Source organism: Centropristis striata, chromosome 14, assembly GCF_030273125.1.
Source record: "Centropristis striata isolate RG_2023a ecotype Rhode Island chromosome 14, C.striata_1.0, whole genome shotgun sequence".
NCBI lineage: Eukaryota > Metazoa > Chordata > Actinopteri > Perciformes > Serranidae > Centropristis > Centropristis striata.
The window spans coordinates 32,755,592-32,780,529 of record NC_081530.1 but is presented as its reverse complement, the minus strand read 5'-3'; the positions used below and the strand labels follow the sequence as shown (position 1 = coordinate 32,780,529).

General features: G+C 46.1%; 1 protein-coding gene across 1 annotated transcript in view; it reads left to right on the top strand.

Annotated features, from left to right (window-relative positions):
* Positions 1-1,554: 1,554 nt before the first annotated feature.
* Positions 1,555-24,938, top strand: part of lama1 (laminin, alpha 1) — a 28,664-nt gene continuing 5,280 nt past the window's right edge. Inside the window, exons 1-51 of the mRNA XM_059349224.1 lie at positions 1,555-1,612; positions 4,614-4,784; positions 5,125-5,237; positions 5,505-5,556; positions 5,658-5,848; positions 6,084-6,263; positions 6,450-6,539; positions 6,651-6,768; positions 7,318-7,496; positions 8,065-8,158; positions 8,412-8,569; positions 9,066-9,206; positions 9,326-9,475; positions 10,233-10,334; positions 10,418-10,632; positions 10,889-11,000; positions 11,114-11,224; positions 11,340-11,467; positions 11,815-11,901; positions 11,986-12,197; positions 13,197-13,303; positions 13,633-13,813; positions 13,899-14,035; positions 14,350-14,583; positions 14,679-14,813; positions 14,911-15,090; positions 15,210-15,395; positions 15,486-15,613; positions 15,760-15,874; positions 16,112-16,252; positions 16,520-16,638; positions 16,759-16,848; positions 16,943-17,136; positions 17,824-17,966; positions 18,237-18,335; positions 18,504-18,615; positions 18,700-18,856; positions 18,962-19,151; positions 19,449-19,562; positions 19,654-19,817; positions 21,147-21,282; positions 21,381-21,483; positions 21,575-21,691; positions 21,770-21,952; positions 22,098-22,252; positions 22,354-22,503; positions 22,684-22,817; positions 23,442-23,595; positions 23,713-23,837; positions 24,464-24,614; positions 24,785-24,929. Coding sequence (XP_059205207.1) covers positions 1,555-1,612; positions 4,614-4,784; positions 5,125-5,237; positions 5,505-5,556; positions 5,658-5,848; positions 6,084-6,263; positions 6,450-6,539; positions 6,651-6,768; positions 7,318-7,496; positions 8,065-8,158; positions 8,412-8,569; positions 9,066-9,206; positions 9,326-9,475; positions 10,233-10,334; positions 10,418-10,632; positions 10,889-11,000; positions 11,114-11,224; positions 11,340-11,467; positions 11,815-11,901; positions 11,986-12,197; positions 13,197-13,303; positions 13,633-13,813; positions 13,899-14,035; positions 14,350-14,583; positions 14,679-14,813; positions 14,911-15,090; positions 15,210-15,395; positions 15,486-15,613; positions 15,760-15,874; positions 16,112-16,252; positions 16,520-16,638; positions 16,759-16,848; positions 16,943-17,136; positions 17,824-17,966; positions 18,237-18,335; positions 18,504-18,615; positions 18,700-18,856; positions 18,962-19,151; positions 19,449-19,562; positions 19,654-19,817; positions 21,147-21,282; positions 21,381-21,483; positions 21,575-21,691; positions 21,770-21,952; positions 22,098-22,252; positions 22,354-22,503; positions 22,684-22,817; positions 23,442-23,595; positions 23,713-23,837; positions 24,464-24,614; positions 24,785-24,929 — 7,141 coding nt within the window. The remainder of the gene's footprint in view (positions 1,613-4,613; positions 4,785-5,124; positions 5,238-5,504; positions 5,557-5,657; positions 5,849-6,083; positions 6,264-6,449; positions 6,540-6,650; positions 6,769-7,317; positions 7,497-8,064; positions 8,159-8,411; positions 8,570-9,065; positions 9,207-9,325; positions 9,476-10,232; positions 10,335-10,417; positions 10,633-10,888; positions 11,001-11,113; positions 11,225-11,339; positions 11,468-11,814; positions 11,902-11,985; positions 12,198-13,196; positions 13,304-13,632; positions 13,814-13,898; positions 14,036-14,349; positions 14,584-14,678; positions 14,814-14,910; positions 15,091-15,209; positions 15,396-15,485; positions 15,614-15,759; positions 15,875-16,111; positions 16,253-16,519; positions 16,639-16,758; positions 16,849-16,942; positions 17,137-17,823; positions 17,967-18,236; positions 18,336-18,503; positions 18,616-18,699; positions 18,857-18,961; positions 19,152-19,448; positions 19,563-19,653; positions 19,818-21,146; positions 21,283-21,380; positions 21,484-21,574; positions 21,692-21,769; positions 21,953-22,097; positions 22,253-22,353; positions 22,504-22,683; positions 22,818-23,441; positions 23,596-23,712; positions 23,838-24,463; positions 24,615-24,784; positions 24,930-24,938) is intronic.

Sequence of the window (24,938 nt, the reverse complement as noted above, 5' to 3'; positions counted from 1 at the left end):
AATCACTTAAAAAAGACACAACATGACCCAAAAAAGACACAAAATGGCAAAAAAGACACAAAATGATCAAAAAAGACACAAAATGACCAAAAAGACACAAAATGGCAAAAGACACAAAATGAACAAAAAAGACAAAATTACTAATAAAGACACAAAATGACCCAAAAAAGACACAAATTAATTACAAAAAAGACACAAATTACTTACAAAAAAGACAAATTACTTACAAAAAAGACACAAAATGATCAAAAAAAGACACAAAATTACTAAAAAAGACACAAAATGACAGGAAAAAAAACTAAATCACTTAAAAAAGACACAACATGACCCAAAAAAGACACAAAATGGCAAAAAAGACACAAAATGATCAAAAAAGACACAAAATGAACAAAAAGACACAAAATGGCAAAAGACACAAAATGAACAAAAAAGACAAAATTACTAATAAAGACACAAAATGACCCAAAAAAGACACAAATTAATTACAAAAAAGACACAAATTACTTACAAAAAAGACAAATTACTTACAAAAAAGACACAAAATGATCAAAAAAGACACAAAATGACCAAAAAAGACACAAAATGACAGAAAAAAACTAAATTACATAAAAAAGATACAAAATGACCAAAAAAAAGACACAAAATGACCAAAAAAGACACACAATTACCAATAAAAGTAATTAAAGGGACCTTCCACACACAACACGGTAAAGTGCCATTCATATAAAACTCACATTAAACTTTCATATCAAGGTGAGGGCCACAAAATATCGTCACGAGGGCCACAATTGGCCCGCGGGCCGCCAGTTTGAGACCCCTTTTGTAACCCATCACCTGGATCAGTATGTAATGCTGAAGAGAAGGAGACAGAGAGTGAGATGGTACGGCCCGGCACCGACTCAGACAATAGTTAGAGCTGAATGAGGGGACACAGTTAAAGGAGCAGACCGCTGTTTTTACAGCATTTAACCCTTTAAATACTCACTTCTCCTCCTCAATATTCCTCACAAAGTTCTGACTTTAAACACGAGTGAATGGATGATGAACAGCTTCTGTTAAGGCTCTGATTGAATCACTGATCAGTGAAGATATTTCACTCATTCAACACTTTGATTAGTTTAAAATGACTCAGAGACAACAGGAACTTTACTCAGAACTTTATGACCAATCAGTCATTAAATATGGAACAAAAGACAAAACAAAACAAACAGTTCTGTTGGGTTTTTACACTGTTTGACATTATTCATGTTCTTTGATACAGACTCTGATGAATCCAGTAGAAAGAGTGTTTTTAAGAGAGACCCCTCCCCCCTCAGCAGAGCAGTTGGTACAGTCCAACCCCCCACCCCTCCACCCCACCCCCACACTGAGCTCAATGAATGAGAGAGTCACTGTGGCAACACATTCCTCTTCACCACATTTATTCTGCTGCTGCACACCAACACTGCTGACGACTGAGCCCAGTTAGAGACTCTCAGTCCAGTTGGTTTAGTTTGGGTCCAGTTGGTCTTAGTTTGGGTCCAGGTGGTCTTAGTTTGGGTCCAGGTCTCGGAGATGAAGCTGCTGCTGCTGTTGTTGCTGCTGATGCAGCGAGCTGCAGCTCAGCAGAGAGGTGAGACTCTTTTTTTATCTTCACTTTGTCTCTGTGAACCAGGGGTCTCAAACTTTCATGCCCTCGTGACGATATTTTGTGGCCCCCACCTTGATATGAAAGTTTAATGTGAGTTTTATATGAATGGCACTTAACCGTGTTGTGTGTGGAAGGTCCCTTTAATTACTTTTTTGGTAATTTTGTGTCTTTTTTTTAATAATTTAGTGTCTTTTTTAATAATTTTATGGTTTTTTAAATCATTTTGTGTCTTTTTTTAAATTATTTAGTGTCTTTTTTTTATAATTTTATGGTTTTTTAGAATAATTTTGTGTCTTTTTAAAATAATTTTTGTGTCTTTTTAAATAATTTTGTGTCTTTTTAAATAATTTAGTGTCTTTTTAAAATAATTTAGTGTCTTTTTTGTCATTTTGTTTCTTTTTTAAGTAATTTAGTCTTTTTTCAGTCATTTTGTGTCTTTTTTAAATAATTGTGTGTCTTTTTTGGTCATTTTGTGTCATTTTTTAAAGAAATTTAGTTTTTTTTCTGTAATTTTGTGTCTTTTTTTTGGTAATTTTGTTACTGCCTCCAGCGGCCCCCAGGTAATTTGAGTTTGAGACCCCTGATGTAAACTAACACGTCTTCTTTATCTATATCGATATTTATCTTCAATATTTAACAGATGTAATCCTCACACTGTTTCACTTTGTTCAACAAACTTCTTTTCTGTCTCACTAGTTTAGAAAAAGTTTTACATGTCAGATTTATCTTTCTGAGCTCATCAAAGAATCAATCTGATAACTTTTGGTTTGAAATGTTTTTTGTTTTTTTATTTATTATTATTACTGTGAAACATTTAATGCTCATGTAGCTCTGTTAGCTGTTAGCTTCAGCTCTCTGACTCATTGAAACTGTGTTTGAAAAGAAACATGAAGCAGATTTTAACGTGTCGACGTGATTCTGATGTGATAAAAGCCTGGAAAGAGATTCTGGAGAAACCTTGAGACGAGTCAGACAGACACAACCAGACTCGTTTATCTCTCCAGTCCTTCAACAATCCCTGTTTATTATTACTGCACATTACAGCCACAACATGTAGTATTACTGCAGTACAACATGTAGTTTTAATTCAGTACAACATGTAGTTTTAATTCAGTGCAACATGTAGTTTTAATTCAGTGCAACATGTAGTTTTACTGCAGTACAACATGTAGTTTTACTGCAGTGCAACATGTAGTTTTACTGCAGCATAACATGTAGTTTTACTGCAGTGCAACATGTAGTTTTACTGCAGCATAACATGTAGTTTTACTGCAGTGCAACATGTAGTTTTAGTACAACATGTAGTTTTACTGCAGTACAACATGTAGTTTTACTGCATTACAACATGTAGTTTTAATTCAGTACAACATGTAGTTTTAATTCAGTGCAACGTAGTTTTACTGCAGTACAACATGTAGCTTTACTGCAGCGCAACATGTAGTTTTACTGCAGTACAACATGTAGCTGTACTGCAGTACAACATGTAGTTTTACTGCAGCGCAACATGTAGTTTTACTGCAGTAAAACATGTAGCTGTACTGCAGTACAACATGTAGTTTTACTGCAGCGCAACATGTAGCTTTACTGCAGTACAACATGTAGTTTTACTGCAGTACAACATGCAGTTTTACTGCAGTACAACATGTAGTTTTACTGCAGTACAACATGTAGTTTTACTGCAGTACAACATGCAGTTTTACTGCAGTACAACATGTAGCTTTACTGCAGTACAACATGTAGTTTTACTGCAGTACAACATGCAGTTTTACTGCAGTACAACATGTAGCTTTACTGCAGTACAACATGTAGTTTTACTGCAGAACAACATGTAGCTTTACTGCAGTGCAACATGTAGTTTTACTGCAGTACAACATGTAGTTTTACTGCAGTACAACATGTAGCTTTACTGCACCTAAATTGGAGGGAAATTATTATTATTATCGTGTGTGTGTGTGTGTGTGTGTGTGTGTGTGTGTGTGTGTGTGTGTGTGTGTGTGTGTGTGTGTGTCAATTAGGGTTAACAACACACTCCGCCCTCTTCCTCTCTTCCCCCCAACACACACACAGTCATAAAGAGTGTGTGTGTGTGTGTGTGTGTGTGTGTGTCTCTGATTAAAGGACAGAAGTCTCACCTCCCCCCACTCTCTCTACGTGTCAACCTCCTTAGCATTTCTATTGTCCCTCAGTGGGACACAGGGACACACACACATACAGTCAGGGACACACACACACACACACACACACACACACACACACAGTCAGGGACACAGCCGGGGACCCCCCCCCCCCCCTCGCTCACGTCTCCACTGAGACACCTGGACTCACAGGACACTTTAACACTCACACAAACATCTGAAGGTCTGTGTGTTCCCACAACACAGCATGTTTGTGTGTGTGTGTGTGTGTGTGTGAGACCACCCAGTTAATGTTATCACACTTTCACAGCTGATTACACACAACAGTAATCAGTCTGTGTGTGTGTGTGTGTGTGTATGTGTGTGTGTTTCTGTAAACTGTCCCGATTTATTTGTAGCATATTAAAGTTTTCAGGCGTTGAAGATTTTACAGTTTAAAGAACTTAAAAACTATTTTTGTTTAATTAAAATCAACGTGAAACATTAAAAATCTTTTTTTTTAATGATCTGTTGTGTTGCAGCAGTTTGACCTTTGACCTCTGAAGATTTCACTGATTTAATTCACTGAAAACCTTCAAAAGTCTAAAGGACACACACGTCGTTTTACACCTTTAAAGCCTGATGATATTTAACTTTTAACTATTTAACTTTACATGTGTCTCTGTTCAACAAACAAACAGTGAAAACTGGTGAAAAGTTTAAAGTTAAATTATCAAAATGTTTTGTTATTTATGTTTGTATTGTGTTTTCATCTCTTGTTGCACATCCAACTGAACAGCATCCTAACAGTTAGCTGTGAGGTGCTTACAGTAAGTGGCGTGATGCTAACAGTTAGCGGTGTGTTTCAGGTCTGTTCCCGGCCATCTTTAACTTGGCCAGCAACGCTGTGATCAGCAGTAACGCGACATGTGGAGATCCAGAACCAGAAGTTTACTGTAAACTGGTCGAACACGTTCCAGGACGACTCATCAAGAACCCACACTGCCCCAGATGTGACGCCAACTCCGTCCTATCGAAAGGTACAGAACCAGAACCACAGAGTCCACTTCTACCAGCAGGTCCATTTCACACCAGAACAGTAGTACTAGGAGTAGTAGTAGTAGTACTACTAGTAGTAACAGTAGTATTAGTAGTAGTAACAGTAGTACTAGCAGTAGCAGTAGTACTAGTAGTACTACTAGTAGTCGAGTAGCAGTAGTACTAGTAGTGGTAGTAGTAGTAGTAGTAGCAGTAGTAGTACTAGTAGCAGTAGCAGTAGCGGTAGTACTAGAAGCAGTGGCAGTAGCAGTAGTACTAGTAGTAGTAGTAGCAGCAGTACTAGTAGTAGTATCTCTAACAGTACTTGTGTGTGTTGTTCAGAACGCCATCCGATCACCAACGCCATCGATGGGACCAATCAGTGGTGGCAGAGTCCCAGTATAAAGAACGGACGTCAGTTTCACTGGATCACCATCACACTGGACCTGAAACAGGTAACACACCTGTGTACAGGTAACACACCTGTCTAGGTGTACAGGTAACACACCTGTCTAGGTGAACAGGTAACACACCAGTCTAGGTGTACAGGTAACACACCTGTCTAGGTGTACAGGTAACACACCAGTGTACAGGTAACACACCTGTCTAGGTGTACAGGTAACACACCTATCCAGGTGTACAGGTAACACACCTGTCCGAGCTGATGAGACTGTAACCTGAGTTCTATGAGTGACTCCAGCTAACAGTTTTTCTTTGTTTAGGTCTTTCAAGTCGCTTACATCATCATCAAGGCAGCTAACTCCCCCCGACCAGGTGAGACCTGTCTGTCTGTCTGTCTGACTCGTCTGCCTGTCTGTCTCACTCACCTGTCTGTCTGACTCACCTGTTTTTCTGTCTGTCTGTCTCTCTGTCAGGTAACTGGATCCTGGAGCGCTCTCTGGACGGTGTGACCTTTGACCCCTGGCAGTTCTACGCCATCAGTGACTCGGAGTGTTTGACTCGTTACCAGATGACGCCGAGACTCGGACCGCCGACCTACAAGAGCGACACGGAAGTGATCTGCACGTCGTACTACTCCAGACTGAACCCTCTGGAGCACGGAGAGGTGAGACAGGCTGCTGTCTCTGACCTGTCTCTCTCTCTGATCTGTCTCTCTCTTTGTACCTGTCTCTCTCTCTGACCCGTCTCTCTCTCTGACCTGTCTCTCTCTCTCTCTCTCTCTCTCTACCCGTCTCTCCCTCTACCTGTCTCTCCCTCTGACCGGTCTCTCTCACTCTACCCGTCTCTCTCTCTGACCCGTCTCTCTCTCTCTCTCTCTCTCGTACATGTCTCTCTCTCAGATCCACACCTCTCTGATAAACGGCCGACCGGGAGCTGATGATTTGACCTCTGACCTCCTGAACTTCACGTCAGCTCGTTTCATCAGACTGAGGCTTCAGCGAATCAGAACGCTCAACGCCGACCTGATGACGCTGAGCATCCGCGACCCCCGAGAGATCGACCCCATCGTCACCCGGAGGGTGAGACAGGCTGCCTGAGGACAGACAGTTCTTAATGATGTTGTTTTACTGCTTTCATACTTATTACGACAACAAGTTATTATTAATATTTATTAATATTAATCTTATAAATTAATTATCAAATATATAATTAATCAATAAGTTATTTATTGTTGTTATTTCATTGTTATTTATTGTTTGTTTTAGTATTATTACTCCATCAAAGACGTGTCTGTGGGCGGGATGTGTATCTGCTACGGCCACGCCCAGAGCTGCCCTCTGGACCCCGTTACCAAGGTAACCACACACCGTTCACCTGTACACCTGAACACCTGAACTAGAGGTCGCCACGACAACACCTGATGAACCCCCCAACCTCTGTGTGTGTGTGTGTGTGTGTGTGTGTAGAAGCTGCAGTGTGTGTGTGAACACAACACCTGTGGAGAGAGCTGCAATGAGTGTTGCCCCGGTTACCACCAGCAGCCATGGCAACCAGGAACCATCTCCGAGGGCAACACCTGTGAAAGTAAGAGACACCAGTCTGTCTCTACCTGTCTCCACCTGTCTGTCTTTACCTGTCTGTCTGTCTCCATCTGTCTGTCTCCACCTGTCTGTCTCTACCTGTCTGTCTCTATCTGTCTGTCTCCACCTGTCTGTCTCTACCTGTCTGTCTCCACCTGTCTGTCTCCACCTGTCTGCCTCTACCTGTCTGTCTCTACCTGTTTGCCTGTCTCCACCTGTCTGTCTTTACCTGTCTGTCTGTCTCCATCTGTCTGTCTCCACCTGTCTGTCTCTACCTGTCTGTCTCTATCTGTCTGTCTCCACCTGTCTGTCTCTACCTGTCTGTCTCTATCTGTCTGTCTCCACCTGTCTGTCTCCACCTGTCTGCCTCTACCTGTCTGTCTCACCCGTCTGTCTCTACCTGTTTGCCTGTCTCTACCTGTCTGTCTCTACCTGTCTGTCTCCACCTGTCTCTACCTGTCTGTCTCTACCTGTCTGTCTCCATCTGTTTGTCTCTACTTGTCTGTCTCCACATATCTGTCTCTCACCTGTCTGTCTCTCACCTGTCTCTCAGAGTGTAACTGTCACAACAAAGCGGTGGACTGTTTCTACAACCAGACCGTCTCTGATCTCTCTCTGAGTCTGAACTCTGCTGGCGTGTTGGCGGGAGGCGGAGTCTGCATCGACTGTCAGCAGAACACCGCGGGGGTCAACTGTGAGACCTGCAGACCCGGGTACTACAGACCTGCTGAGGTACTTATACTACACATAGTACTACAGACCTGCTGAGGTACTTATACTACACATAGTACTACAGACCTGCTGAGGTACTTATACTACGCATAGTACTACAGCCCTGCTGAGGTACTTATACTACACATAGTACTACAGACCTGCTGAGGTACTTATACTACACATAGTACTACAGACCTGCTGAGGTACTTATACTACACATAGTACTACAGACCTGCTGAGGTACTTATACTACACATAGTACCACAGACCTGCTGAGGTACTTATACTACACATAGTACCACAGACCTGCTGAGGTACTTATACTACACATAGTACTACAGACCTGCTGAGGTACTTATACTACACATAGTACCACAGACCTGCTGAGGTACTTATACTACACATAGTACCACAGACCTGCTGAGGTACTTATACTACACATAGTACTACAGACCTGCTGAGGTACTTATACTACACATAATACTACAGACCTGCTGAGGTATTTATACTGCACATAATACTACAGACCTGCTGAGGTACTACAGATACTATGTGTGTGTGTGTGTGTGTGTGTGTGTGTGTGTAGGTGTCTCCGTACTCAGACTCTCCGTGTGTGGAGTGTAACTGTGATCTGAGAGGATCCGAGTCTTCAGTCTGCAGCAGAGACGACACACAGCCAGGTTATTATTATTATTATTATTATTATTATTATTATTATTATTATTGTTTTATTATTATTATTATTATTTATTATTGTTATTTTGTTGTTATTATCATTATTACTGTTATTATTATTATTGTTTTTGTTATTATTAATATATTAATGTTTTTATTATTGTTATTATGATTATGATTATTATTATTATTATTATTATTATTAATATTAATACGGTCCAGCAAGCAGTACTAAAGTCTGTGTGTGTGTGTGTCCAGGTGTGTCCCCAGGTCAGTGTGTGTGTTCTGAGGGGTTCTCAGGTCTCAGGTGTGACCGCTGTGCGTTTGGATTCAGAGACTTTCCTCTGTGTGCTCGCTGTGAGTGTAACCTGTCAGGAAGCACCAACACCGACCCCTGTAGGCCCTGCACCTGCAAGGTAACAACACCTGACCCCTGACCTCTCACCTCTCACCTGTCCTCCGACCTCTCACAGGTCACCTGTCCTCTGATGTCTCACCTGTCCTCTAACGTCTCCCCTGTCTTCTGACATCTCAGCGGTCCTCTGTCTCATCTGTACTTTGTCTCACCTGTCCTCTGATGTCTCACCTGTCCTTTGTCTCACCTGTCCTCTGATGTCTCACCTGTCCTCTAATGTCTCACCTGTCCTCTAATGTCTCACCTGTCCTCTGTCTCACCTGTCCTCTGATGTCTCACCTGTCCTCTGTCTCACCTGTCCTCTGACATCTCACCTGTCCTCTAATGTCTCACCTGTCCTCTGTCTCACCAGTCCTCTGACATCTCACCTGTCCTTTGATGTCTCACCTGTCCTCTGATGTCTCACCTGTCCTCTAATGTCTCACCTGTCCTCTGTCTCACCTGTCCTCTGACATCTCACCTGTCCTCTGATGTCTCACCTGTCGTCTGTCCTCTAGGAGAACGTGATTGGAGCTCACTGTGACCTGTGTAAACCAGGTTTCTACGACCTCCAGGCCACTAATCCTCTCGGCTGCTCCGACTGTTTCTGCTTCGGAGTTTCTGACGTATGTGAGAGCTCCAGCTGGTCCAGAGCTCAGGTAAGACACACAGACACACCTGTGAGCTGGTCCAGAGCTCAGGTAAAACACAGAGTCACACCTGTGGAGACAGACAGGTAACACTGACTGGTTACTTTCATATTGAACTTTAATTCCAGGTGTTCCATGCTGACGCTCGGCTCCAGCCCTCCCCCCGCACGCCAATGGTTGTCCATGACAATGACCTCCCCATCCCCAACAACTCTTCAGGCCACGCCCACCAACAGGTGCTGCTGTGGGCGGCGCCCAACAGTTTCCTCGGCAACAAGGTCAGCTTTTATTTCCATCATCTCTGCGAGCAGATATCTTCATGTGAATTCAGAATCAGTTTGTAGTCCGTTTCCTCACGCTGTGGAACGTGGAGACCCATGTTCTCTCTGGTGAGACAGAACAGGTGAGACAAAACAGGTGAGACAGGTGAGACACGTGATACAGGTGAGACAGAACAGGTGAGACAGGTGAGACAAAATAGGTGAGACAGGTGAGACAAGTGATACAGGTGAGACAGAACAGGTGAGACAGAACAGGTGAGACAGAACAGGTGAGACAGGTGAGACAAAATAGGTGAGACAGGTGAGACAGAACAGGTGAGACAAAACAGGTGAGACAGTTGAGGCAGGTGAGACAGAACAGGTGAGAAAAAAACAGGTGAGACAGGTGAGATAAAACAGGTGAGACAGAACAGGTGAGACAAAACAGGTGAGACAAAAAAAGGTGAGACAGTTGAGACAGAACAGGTGAGAAAAAATAGGTGAGACAGGTGAGACAAAACAGGTGAGACAGAACAGGTGAGACAGGTGACACAGAGCAGGTGAGACAAGTTAGACAGAACAGGTGAGACAGAACAAGTGAGACAGGTGAGACAGGCTGCAGGAGTAAATGTTTTTTGTTTTTCAGTGGAAAGGGGAAAAAAAGACAGTACGACATCTCTGATACGTTTGTCTGATAAAATCTGAATATTGACCTGTCTGTCTCTCTGCCCGTCTGCCTGCCTGCCTGCCTGCCTGCCTGTCTGTCTGTCTCTAGCTGGTGTCCTATGGAGGTTTCCTGAACTTCTCTCTGGTTTATGACGTCCCATTGGACAATGAAGACCATTCTCTCCCCGCCCACTGTGACATCATCGTTGAGGTGAGGAAGACAAGTATTTATTTATTTATTTTATTTGTATTTATTTTAGTTAATCTGTTAACCTGAGGCCTGTTTGTCTCCAGGGGAGCGGTCGGGCTCTGCGTCTGTCCCGTCCTCTCGTCCTCGTCCTGTCTGAGCTGGCCGAGCGCTCGGTTGCCGTGGCGATGGTCCCCCATCGGTTCGTGGACGATCAGACCGGCGTCCCCGTCACCCGAGACGACCTGATGACCGTCCTCGCCGCCGTGACATCACTGAGGGTCAGAGTTCACCTGAACGCCTCCGCCGACGGGCCCATACGGTGAGGACACCAGAGACAACACCGTATACTCCTATTAGAACTTTATTGTACTGGCAGTACTTTATACTATCATTAGTACTTTAAACTATTAGTACTTCATAGTACTATTAGTACTTTATAGTACTATTAGTACTTTATACTACCATTAGCACTTTATACGACAATTAGTACTTAATACTACTATTAGTACTTTATATAACTTGATATTGCTTTATATTGTCACTCTGACCTGTCTGTCTCTCTGTCTGTCTCTCAGTCTCAGCTCGGTGTCTCTGGACGTCTCCCAGTCTGGTTCGGTTTCTGGAGTCCAGGCGGTTGCCGTGGAGACGTGTGAATGTCCGTGGGGCTACAGCGGGACGTCCTGTGAGGTCAGCTAACCGCTTCAGTTTTCTGTCTCTGGTTCCTGAAGACAACGTCCACCTGTCTCATGGCTGAACTGTGTGTTTGTCTGTGTGTGTGTCTGTGTGTTGGTGTGTGTTAGGCGTGTCTCCCGGGGTTCTACCGGGTGGGCGGAGTCTTGTTCGGTGGAAACTGTATGCAGTGTGAATGTAACGACCACGCCAGCGAGTGTGACATCGACGGAGTCTGTCTGGTGAGTTTCAGTCAACACAGAAACCGTCTCTACGGCGACCGTCTCTACGGCGTCCGTCTCTACGCCATCCGTCTCTTTGACTGTCTGTCTGTCTCCCTGCCTGTCTGTCTCTCAGGGTTGTACCCACAACACCACTGGTCCTCACTGTGATCAGTGTCTTCCTGGTTTCTATGGCGATGCCACGGAGGGGACACCGGAGGACTGTCGGTTGTGTCCCTGTCCTCTGACGGAGACGTCCAACAGGTCGGTGTGATGTCACAGATTCAAAAAGCAGTTATGTGTGTTCCTGTGTGAGTGTGTGTATAATGTGTGTGTGTGTGTGTGTGTGAGTGTGTGTATAATGTGTGTGTGTGTGTGTATGTGTGTCTGTCTGTCTTTTTTGTCTGTGTGTGTGTGTGTGTGTGTCAGTTTGTGTGTCTGTCTGTCTGTATGTGTGTGTATAATGAGTGTGTGTGTGTGTGTGTGTGTGTGTGTGTTTAAAATGTGTGTGTGTGTGTGTTTAAAGTGTGTGTGTGTGTGTGTGTGTGTGTGTGTGTATAATGTGTGTATAATGTGTGTGTATAATGTGTGTGTGTGTGTGTGTGTTGCAGGTTCAGCCCTACCTGTGTGCTGCAGGTGTCTGGTGAGGTGTCATGTGACCAGTGTCAGCTCGGCTACACAGGAAACAACTGTGAGAGGTGAGGATGATTGACAGGCCGAAGGTCCAATCAGAGCCTGCGGTGCCTGCCTGCTGTGACACCTGTCTGTCTCTGTCTCTGCAGGTGTGCCAGTGGTTTCTATGGCAACCCACAGGTGGTGGGCGGGGCCTGCGTGCGCTGCCAGTGTAATGGTAACGTGGACAGCGAGGAGGCGGGACACTGTGACACCGTCACCGGGGAGTGTCTGCGTTGCCTCGGCAACACCGCAGGGAGACACTGTGAGGTCTGTCAGCCCGGTTACTATGGAGACGCCGTGCACGCCAAGGACTGTCGGGGTGAGACACACACACACACACACAAAGAAACACACACACTGTTTCAGTAACAATAAAACACCGTAAATGTAAACACCAGTCAAAACAGTATTTTTTAGGTTTTTGGGGGGGGAAATACATTACTCTACTGTAAAATACACTGTTTGTGATAAAAATATACTGTAATATATAAACAAGCATCACTGTAATTTTTGCGTTTATTTTTTGTAAAAAATACTTTTTCTAACTGTTTAATGTACAAAACACCATATCTCTAACAAAAATATACTGTAATATCTAATGGTAAAATCTTTAACTTATGCAGAATTTATAATGTATTTTCTTGTCAATTATATGGCAGAACAGTGTTTCTTTTGATAGAAAAAATTTTTATTTATACGGTAAAAAATGGAATAAAATGGCAATCTTAAACGTGAAATCAACAGTGCTAATATAATTTTACCGTAATGTTAGAAAAAGTTGCAGCGTATTTATTACGGTAAAGTTCTGGCAACCACAGCTGCTGTTTTTTTACCGTAAAAGCAACAGTTTTTTTTTTACAGTGCAGCTGCTTCGCTTCATAATTAAAGCAGTCCAAGTGTCATCAAGAGAGAAGATGAGACAGTTTCGTTTGTTTCAGTCGACACACACAGTGATGAAGTCAACGTCACAGCTAACAATGTAGCCTATAAATGCAATTAAACTTCACTACACTGCACGTAGTAAAGTGCGAGATGTACATACAATGCCCAGGTGTGGACTTAACTTGCTATTTGGTAGGTTTACCTGCCAGCAGACACCATAATCGATGTCACCGCTGAATATTAAGTAGCCATGTAAACCAGCCCTGATATCTACACTGTTTAACCCAATTCGGCACCTATGCACACACACACACTGTGTAGCAGGAATGTTGATCTCTTTAATCCAGATTAGATTCAGACTCTGAACTCTTTGTCCTGCTGTCACATGACTCTGTGTGTGTGTGTGTGTGTGTGTGTGTGTGTGTGTGTGTTTCAGAATGTGGCTGTGATGTCAGCGGCGCCCTCTCCAGTGTGTGTGATGTGACAACAGGTCAGTGTGTGTGCAGAGAGAACGTGACGGGACTCACCTGTGACCGCTGCCAGGTGAGAGACACACACACATACCTGCCTACATCACCAACAGGGGACCAGGCTGGAACTGATTATATTATTATTTAATTATAATATTTATTATTATTTAATTATAATATGTTATCATTATTTAATTATAATAGTTTATTATTATTTAATTATAATATTTTATTATTATTTAATTATAATATGTTATTATTATTTAATTATAATAGTTTATTATTATTTAATTATAATATTTTATTATTGTTTAATTATAATTGTTTATTATTATTTAATTGTAATATTTTAATATTATTTAATTATAATATATAATATATATGTATAATGTTTTTTTTCAGATTGGGTTTTTCGGGCTGCAGAGTGGGCGGGGCTGTCAGGCCTGTGGCTGCAGCCAATCAGGATCCCTGTCTGAGGCGTGTGACCAGGAGGGGCGGTGCCAGTGTGTGGAGGGCGTGGCCGGAGAGAAGTGTGACCGATGTCGCCACGGTTACTACGGGTCACCTGCCGGCGGCTGCACAGGTAGAGAGACGGACCAGGTAACACGCTGCACTCTGATTGGTCCACTGTCTCGTCTGTGATTGGCTGTGATCTCTGCTCCTCCCAGCATGCACCTGTGATCACACCGGAGGGAACTGTGACCCCGAGAGCGGTGAGTGCATCTGCCCCGCCCACACCGAGGGACACACCTGTGACAGGTGTGAGACGGGCTACTGGGGTCACAACCCCGTCACGGGCTGCCAGGTACACAAACACACACATACACACACACACACACACACACACACACACACACACACACACATATACACACACACACACGTACACACACATACACACAAACACACATACACACACATACACACACATACACACACATATACACACACACACACGTACACACACATACACACAAACACACATACACACACATACACACACATACACACACATATACACATACACACACACACACACACAAACACACACATACACACGCACACACATATACACACACACATACACACACACACTAACGTTGTGTTTTGTGCGTTCAGGCGTGCGGCTGCAGCGCTGCAGGAAGCTCCGCCCCTCAGTGTGATCTGACCAATGGGCAGTGTCCGTGCAGGGAGGGTTTCTCTGGGAGGTCATGTGACCAGTGTGCTCATGGTTACTATGGTTACCCAGCATGCTCAGCGTGTGGCTGCGACGTGGCGGGAACGGACGAGACGTTCTGCAATGCCACGCTGGGAGTGTGTGACTGTGGACACACCGGAGAGTGTGTGTGCAAGGTAACGCCGTGCGTGTGTGTGTGTGTGTGTGCGTGTGTGTGCGTGTGTGTGTGTGTAAACATGTATAACCATATAAAATTTTGTGTGTGTGTCAGGTGGGCGTGGCCGGGCGGCGCTGTGAGGAGTGTGTCTCTGGATGGTTCTCTCTGAACCCGTCAGGCTGCTCGCCGTGCTTCTGTTCAGGACTCAGCAGAGACTGTGAGGAGAAAGGAGGACTGACCCGGGTCCCCGTGAGTCCACACACACACACACACACAGAGTACCAGAGTCGCCCCCTGCTGGCCGCTACACAGAATGAATATTAACTAAGCCCCGCCCCCTCCACAGATCCCTCTCGCTCGCCCTCCTGCTGTCCTGTCATTGGTCAGTCAGTCTAACCTGCAGGGTGTCGTATCTGGAGTCTACCAGCAGGGCGGCGACATGCTGCTGGACACCCGACAGCTCAACAGCAGCGGACACGCCGGCCCGCTCTACTGGAGGCTGCCCGCCCCCTTCCAGGGTCCACAGGTACCGCCGCCCAAACTGTTGTCTGACAGCACCTGATCTGTTGTTTGACAGGCTTAATGTGTACATTGTGTAGCTGTGTACTTCATGGTGTGTACTGTGTGTAATGTGTGTGTGTGTAGCTGCTGGCGTACGGCGGCCTGCTCTCTTACATCGTCACCTTCTACGCTGAGGACGGCTCGGGGCTGTCCAATCAGGAGCCCCAGGTCCTGATGAGGGGCGGAGCCATGAGGAAGCTGGTCATCTACACCGACATGGTCGCCCCTAGCAACGGCGTCAGCACGCAGCATGACGTCACGATGACAGAGGTACGGCTGCAAGGCATCATGGGTAACAGGACGCAACCTGAGACCTCAACTATAACACTGTGTGTGTGTGTGTGTGTGTGTGTGTTACAGCACAACTGGAGGTATTTTAACAGTGTGTCAGAGAAGACGGTGAGTCGCTCCGACTTCCTGTCTGTCCTCAGCAACGTCCAGTACGTCCTCATCAAGGCCTCATACGGGACAGGACTGCTGCACAGCAGGTACACACACTACTACACACTACTACACACTCTAATACACACTACTACACACTGAATGACACACTCTACTACACACTGAACTATACACTGTCGTACACACTTTATTACACAGTGTGTTGTTGGTGATGTCATATCCTGTCTTTAAGGATCTCAAACATCACCATGGAGACGGCAGTGGAGGAGGAGTCAGAAACGGGGGGCGTGGCCAGACTGATCGAGTCCTGCATCTGTCCACCTGGATACAGAGGCCTGTCCTGCCAGGTACCTGTCTGTCTGTCTGTCTGTCTGTCTACCTGTCTGTCTCTATCTGACCTGTCTGTCTCTCTGACCGGTCTGTCTCTATCTGACCTGTCTGTCTCTCTGACCGGTCTGTCTCTGTAACCTGTCTGTCTCTCTGACCGGTCTGTCTCTGTAACCTGTCTGTCTCTCTGACCGGTCTGTCTCTGTAACCTGTCTGTCTCTCTGACCGGTCTGTCTCTCTGACCTGTCTGTCTGTAGGAGTGTGCTGAAGGTTTTTTCCGTCAGCCTCTGTCTGAGTTGTCGCCTCAAAGTCAGAAGTCTCTACTGGCTCGTCCGTGTATTCCCTGTCGCTGCAACAACCACAGTGAGAGCTGCGACGCCGAGACGGGAGCCTGTCAGGTAACACGCCAACACAGACCAACACAGACCAACACAGACCATCACACACCAACACAGACCAACACAGACCATCACACACCAACACAGACCAACACAGACCATCACAGACCAACACAGACCATCACAGACCAACACACACCCCCATAGACCAACACACACCATCACAGACCACCACAGACCAACAGAGACTACCACAGACCATCACAGACCAACACAGACCAACACAGACCATCACAGACCATGAATGACCTGAGTGTCTTCCTGCAGGGCTGTCAGCACCACACCAGTGGGCGGAGCTGTGAGCTGTGTGCCCCGGGGTATTATGGGAAGGTCAACGGCTCCATCAGTGACTGCTCGCTGTGTGCCTGCCCCCTACGGGACAACAGGTAACACTGCACCCTTTACTGATGTTTATAGTAGGAGTTTTAGGACTACTATCCCAACATGATCCGGATCAGTTCCTGAAAACCTCTCTCCAGCCAGTAATGTATTCATTGTGTGTGTAGCTTCAGCCCCACCTGTGTGTCTGAGGGGGTTCCTGGTGATTTCCGCTGCTCCGCCTGTCAGACGGGATACGAGGGGAGATACTGTGAGAGGTGAGTACAATGATATCATACTAAAGCTTTTATTTTTAAATCCTGACATCAGCTGAGCTGTGACATCACACCGACTGTTTGCTTCCTCCTGCAGGTGTTCTGTTGGTTACTATGGTAACCCGTCGTTGCCGGGGGGCCTGTGTGTGCAGTGCGGCTGCAGCACGTGGGGCTCGCTGCAGCCGATGTGTGACGCGCTGAGCGGTCAGTGTGAGTGTAAGGCCGGGGTCAAAGGTCAGTCATGTGACCAGTGTGCCGAGCGACACGTCCTGCAAGGAGCAGAGTGTGTGTGTGAGTAAAACACACCGACAGACACACACACACACACACACACACACACACGTTGACATGCTGCGTGTTATCATCACAGACCATCATAGATCAACATAGCCCATCACAGACCAACACAGACCAACACAGACCATCACAGACCAACACAGACCATCACAGACCAACACAGACCAACACAGACCATCACAGACCAACACAGACCAACACAGACCATCATAGATAAACACAGACCATCATAGATCAACACAGACCATCACATACCAACATAGACCATCACAGACCATCACATACCAACATAGACCATCACAGACCAAAATAGTCCAACATAGACCAACATAGACCATCACAGACCAACACAGACCATCATAGATCAACACAGACCATCACAGACCAAAATAATCCAACATAGACCACCACATACCATCACAAACATCACAGTCATCACAGACCATCACATACCAACACAGACCAACACAGACCATCACAGACCAACACAGACCATCACAGACCATCACAGACATCACAGTCCATCACAGACCATCACAGACCATCACAGACCAACACACACCATCACAGACCATCACAGACCAACACAGACCATCACAGACCATCACATACCAACACAGACCATCACAGACCAACACAGACCATCACAGACCAGAGGTGACTGTGTGTTTCTGACTGCAGCATGTGACGACGAGTGCTCCGGTGTTTTGTTGGACGACCTGGACAAAATCCACGACCACTTCCTGTCGGTCAACCTCACCGGCGTTTCCATGGCGCCCTACCGGCAGCTGGTGCTGCTGGAGAACACGACCAGAGACCTCAAGGTAAACACGCCGCGCCACGCTGCAGTAGTGGTAGAAGTATTCAGATCCTTTACTGCAGTAAAAGTACTAATACATACTGTGAAATTACTCCACTACAGTAAAAGTCCTACATTCAAAAAGTATTGAAGTAAAAGTACAAAAGTACAAGTACTTCCAAATTGTACTTAAGTACAATACTCGAGTGAATGTACTTAGTTACATTCTACCACTGTCTATATGTCATATGTGGCTTTATGACCATATAAGGTAACATTGTTTGTTTGTTTACAGGAGTTGTTTTCTGGAGGAAGCTCCGTCACTCTGCAGCTGTCCAGAGCTGAAGATGACATGGATCATTTGACCTCTGACCTCGGCTCTCTGCAGCAGCAGGTAACAGCTCTGAACTCAGCAGAACAGGTTTCACATCAGAACAGGTTTCACATCAGAACAGGTTTCACATCAGAACATGTTTCGCATCAGAACAGGTTTCATATTATTCATTTATATCCAGAACATTTAACATGAACGTTCCTGTGGTTCCGTCTCCTGATTGGACAGGTCTCACGCCTGTCGAACCACCTGGAGGAAGTGGGCGTGTCCAACAATGGGAGTGTTTCCCAGGGTGCACTGCTTCTGGAGAGCCTCAGCCGGCTGCAGGAGAACATCCAGGGTATGATGACATCATCAGTGACATCATCACAGGATGATTTCTAAACTAGCTTCATATAACAACTCAAACGTCTGATTGGTGCAGAGCTTCAGAGGGAGGCGGGGCTTCTGAACCGGACCACAGAGGAGGAGCCTGCTGCAGCCAACCAGACGCTGCTGCTGGAGGAGGTGGAGTCCATGTTGGAGAGCATCAGAGCGGTGGACCTCGCCACTGCTGCCGCCGCCGCCCAACACGAGCTCAGGTGAGTCAGTCTGTTTAAGGTTTCAGGTTAAAATCATGTTTTTATAACTTATAATGGATATGTTAACACATAATGGATCTAACGCTCCACGCCGCGTCCCGTCAGCCTCGCCACGTCTCTGCTCCGCACGCTGCACCACCACTTCCTGTCCAGCCAGACAGAGGTCAACGACAGACTCCGCCCCCTCACTGCCTCGCTGACTGTTGCCATGGAAACGCTGCAACATGCACACACACAGCTGAGCAACGCCACACAACGAAATGCACACACACACACTCTGCTGCAACAAAACCAGGTACACACACACACACACACACACACACATACATACACACACACACACACACACACACACACACACACACACACACACAGACACACACACACACGCAGATACACACACACACACACACACACACACACACACACACCACAGACACACAGACAGACACACACACACACACACACACACACACAAAAACACACACAGACACACACATATATACACACATGCTGAGACAGACACACACACATACACACAGTTGATCCATTCAGTTTGTTTGTGTTTCTGTCTGAATGGTTCTGTCTTCAGTCTGTCCAGACGCTGAGTGGGGACCGTCTGTCTGTGGACGCAGCGCTGGAGGACAGTCAGCTGCTGCTGGAGGACGCCGTCCAGCTGATGGAGGACTTCACCAACAGCACCGCCGTGAGACAAACAACAACAAAACTAATACTGACCTGTACTAATGACAACACTGGTTAAACATCTGTGTGTGTGTGTGTGTGTGTGTGAGCAGCAGGTGGAGGTGTTCAGTGGACAGGTGGATCAGTGGCGTCCCCTGCTGAGGAGACAGGTGGACGCTCTGGTGGTTGGACTGAAGAGGACAGACGCTCTGGAGAAAGTTTACCGAGCTGAAAGCCACGCCCACCTGCTGCAGAGCCACGCCCACTCCCTGCACAGGTAACGCCAGATCAGAGTCAGAGATGAGGTCTAGAACCAGATCAGAGTCAGAGATGAAGTCCAGAACCAGATCAGAGTCAGAGATGAGGTCTAGAACCAGATCAGAGTCAGAGATGAGGTCTAGAACCAGATCGGAGTCAGAGATGAGGTCCAGAACCAGATCAGAGTCAGAGATGAGGTCTAGAACCAGATCAGAGTCAGAGATGAGGTCCAGAACCAGATCAGAGTCAGAGATTAGGTCTAGAACCAGACCAGAGTCAGAGATGAAGTCCAGAACCAGATCATAATCAGAGATGAGGTCCAGAACCAGATCAGAGTCAGAGCCGTGGTTCAGTCCATCAGGACGTAGCGTACCAACGAGTTGGTCTTCAGTCTCCTATTAACCCTCTGGAGTCCACGAAAGCGCCGGAGCACAACTTCTTCATGATGTTAGGACGTAAAAACGTTCAGCAGCATGTTTCCTGCTGTCAGCTGAACTCTACAGTTTTGGCTTTTCCACAAGTTTTCATGTCCAATTTAACGCATCAACTCTTTTTCAGCAAAGGTTAAAATCACCTCGACCAAGTATAGTAATGATGATTTTACTTTTTTTTCCACAGATTTTTCTAATTTTGCAGTGTGCATTCAGTATTTTTTGTGTTAACTGTTTTTTGTTATTTCTTTGTGTGTTTTTTTTGTTTTTTGTGTGTGTTTTTATTTTTTGTTTTTTGTGTGTGTTTTTATTTTTTGTTTTTTCTATGTGTTTTTGTGTGTGCGTTTGTTTTTTGTGTTTTTTATGTGTTTTTGTGTGTGCGTTTGTTTTTTGTGTTTTTTATGTGTTTTTGTGTGTGCTTTTGTTTTTTGTGTGTTTTTTGTGTTTTTGTGTGTGCTTTTGTTTTTTGTGTGTTTTTTATGTATTTTTGTGTGTGATTTTTGTAATTTTTTAAATGTTTTTGATGTGTTTTGAGTGTGTTTTTGTGTGTTAATTGTAATTTTGTGTGTTTTTGTGTCTTTATGTGTGTTTTTGTGTCTTTATGTGTGTTTTTTGCAATTATTTGTGTGTTTTTTGTGTTCAAAATGTTGATCCAGTAAGTCAAAATGAAAAAAATAATAATCAGGTCATATAGGTGAGGTTGTGCTGAAAACAATGATACCAACACGTCATGGTAAAGAAGTAGCCCAGAACAGTTTGTGTTTTTAACTGGAGCCGTCAGGTTCAGATCAGCGGGACTAAAGATAATAAACGTGTTTGTCTCTTTAAAGGACAGATGTTTATTTCAGGATGAGAAATTAAGAGTGTGTGTGTGTGTGTGTGTGTGTGTGTGTGTGTGTGTGTGTGTGTGTGTGTAGCTCTCTGTCTTCAGTGTGTAACGTGACGAACGGCAGCCGATTGGTTCAGCTGGACAGTGACATCACAGAACGAGTCGACTCCGCCCAGCAGGTCGCCTCGATCGCCCACGACTCCGCCTCCCTCGCTCTCACCATGGTGAGTCAGTGTGTGTGTGTGTGTGTGTGTGTGTGTGCATGTGTGTGTGTGCATGTGTGTGTGTGTGAATATAATCTGAAGGTTTTTTTTTTTTTCAGACTGTCCAATCAGAGCAGCCACTGTCAGAGGGGGGCGGAGCCAGCCTGAAGGACAGCTCTGATGTTTTAGAAGAAAGTCAACGAATCAACAAGACACATGAAGGTTTATACCTGTCTGTCTGTCTGTCTGTCTGTCTGTATGCATGTCTGTATGTCTCTCTGCCTGTCTGTCTGACTGCCTGTCTGTCTTCCAGACCTCCAGCTGCATATCTCCATGGTCAGCAGCAGACTGGGATTGGTCAGAGACAGCGTCCGTAGCTCCCGCCTCCTGATGCGTGGGCCAATCGGAGAGCTGCAGAGCTCGTCTAACGGTAAGAAGAGAACAAACTGTCTACCTGTCTACCTGTCAACCTGTCTACCTGTCTGTACTGACCTCTGTCCTCCTACAGGCTCCTCCTCCTCGCTGCAGCAGACTCAGCTGGCGGCGGCGGCGGCACGCTCCGGCCTGCAGGAGGCGCTGCAGCGGCTGCAAAGACTCAGACTGCAGCTGCAGGATTCTTCTTCTGTGGTGGAGAACACCAACGACACCGTGAAGGAGACCAACCAGCTGGTGGAGCACACACACACTGAGGGTCAGTCACACACACACACACACACACACATTTTGGGATGTGAAAGAAAGGCGCCTTCCAAATAAAATGTATTATTATTATAATAATACATATTTTATAAGTGGAGACTGACGCCGTTCTGTCACTTCCTGTCTCCTGTGTTCAGCCAATGAGGCGCAGCGGCGTCTGGAGGAGGCGGAGCAGCGAGCTGAGCGTCTGATGGATCGTGTGAAGCCGCTGAGCATGCTGGGAGAAACGCTGAGCAGGAACCTGTCTGACATCAGAGAGCTGATCGACCAGGCCCGCAGACAGGCCGCCTCGGTACACACACACACTCTCACACACACACACACACACACACAAACAGAAACACACACTGTGAAGTACACACTGACCACATGATGATGTGATGATGTCATCAGATCAAGGTGGCGGTGGCGGTGGCTGCAGACGGGGACTGCGTCCGGTCCTACAGGCCTCCGGTCCAGTCCAGCAACTTCAACACCCTGAGTCTGATCCTGAAGACCTCCAGCAGAGAAAACCTGCTGTTCTCTATGAGCAGCGTCACCACGGTAACACACACACACACACACACACACACACACTGTTCTCTATGACCAGCGTCACCACGGTAACACACACACACACTCTGTGTGTTAATCTGTACTCTGAATCGTTTCAAGTTTTTTTCATAAATTATGTAAATGAGCGATGACATCACAGCGTCCTCTTCTGATGACTCATTGGTTCAGGTGGATTACCTGGCTGTAGAGGTGCATGATGGGAAGGTGTCTCTGCTGTGGGACCTGGGCTCCGGCGGCGCCCGGCTCGACTTCCCCGGACTGGACATCACCAACAACCGCTGGACTCGGATCAATGCCACGCGGTATGACATCACCAGATCACATGATGTCATCAGGGCACATGATGTTACCAGGTCACATGATGTCATCAGGTCACATGATGTCATCAGGTCACCAGGTGACTGTCATCAGGTCACATGATGTCATCAGGTCACCAGGTGACATGATGTCATCAGGTCACATGATGTCGTCAGGTGACATGATGTCATCAGGTCTCATGATGTCATCAGGTCACATGATGTCATCAGGTCACATGATGTCACCAGGTCACATGATGTCATCAGGTTTCATGATGTCACCAGGTCACATGATGTCATCAGGTCTCATGGTGACATGTCACCTGGTGACCTGATGACAGTCACCTGGTGACCTGATGACATCATGTGACCTGATGACCTGATGTCATCAGGTGACATGATGTCGTCAGGTGACATGATGTCATCAGGTCTCATGATGTCATCAGGTGACATTATGTCATCAGGTCACATGATGTCGCCAGGTCACATGATGTCATCAGGTTTCATGATGTCACCAGGTCACATGATGTCATCAGGTCTCAAGGTGTCATCAGGTCTCATGATGTCACCAGGTGACATGATGTCACCAAACACTGACCCAGTTGATGATGTCATTGATGATGTCCGCAGGTTCGGCGCCCGTGGCTCGCTGTCCGTCCATCAGCTGGAGGCAGAGTCTGCTCCGTTGCCTGCGGTAACAGCCACATCACCAGGACCGGCGAGAGTTTTAGACGTGGACAGTAACACCGTGATCCACATCGGAGGGCTGGGACCCCACACTCAGGTAACACACACACACACACACACACACACAAACATGGTGAACAGGTGAACAGGTAATCAGATGAACAGGTATAACCGTGTGTGTGTGTGTGTGTGTGTGTGTGTGTGTTTGTGTCAGAGGCCCACGGCGCTGCGCTCCTCCTCCTTCCAGGGCTGTCTGGGAGAAGCTTCACTCAACGAGAGGAACATCGGACTGTGGAACTACGACAGCAGAGAGGGACGCTGTGGAGGCTGCTTCAGCAGGTAACAGGTGTTAGACAGGTGTTACACAGGTGTTACACAGGTGTTAGACAGGTGTTAGACAGGTGCTACACTGGTGTTAGACAGGTGTTAGACAGCTGTTACACAGGTGTTGTAAAAGGTGTTAGACAGGTGTTACACAGGTGTTAGACAGCTGTTAGACAGATGTTATAACAGGTGTTAGACAGGTGTTAGACAGATGTTAGACAGATGTTATAACAGGTGTTAGACAGATGTTATAACAGGTGTTAGACAGGTGTTAGACAGGTGTTAGACAGATGTTATAACAGGTGTTAGACAGGTGTTACATAGGCGTTACCTGTCTGTCTCTCCACCTGTCTGTCTCTAACTGTCTGTCTCTAACCTGTCTCTCTCTCCAACTGTCTGTCTCTCCACCTGTCTGTCTCTAACTGTCTGTCTCTCTCTACCTGTCTGTCTCTCCACCTGTCTGTGTCTCCACCTGTCTGTATCTCCACCTGTCTGTCTCTAACTGTCTGTCTCTCCACCTGTCTGTCTCTAACTGTCTGTCTCTCTACCTGTCTGTCTCTCCACCTGTCTGTGTCTCCACCTGTGTGTGTCTCCACCTGTCTGTCTCTAACTGTCTGTCTCTCCACCTGTCTGTCTCTCAGTCCTCAGGCAGAGGAGACTTCCTTCCACTTTGATGGATCTGGATTCTCATTGGTCCAGAAGTCTCTGCGAGCGACATCCACGTCCATCGTGCTGCAGTTCAAGACGCTGTCGCCGGGCGGATTACTGCTGTACCTGGCCTCCAACAACACTGTAAGACTCAGGCTACATAGCATGATGCTAACCTCAGAGACAGGCTACATGTTAGCATGATGCTAACCTCAGAGACAGGCTACATATTACCATGATGCTAACCTCAGACTCAGGCTACATGATGCTAACTTCAGAGTCATTTCATTGACCTCACTTCCTGTCTGCTGCAGAGGGACTTCCTGTCCATGGAGCTGGTGGAGGGCCGTGTCCGTCTGACCTTTGACCTCGGTTCAGGCGCTCTGATTCTAACGTCCAGCAGGAAGTACAACACTGGAGTCTGGTTCAAGACCACACTGCAGAGGAGCAAACGCAAAGGTACTCACA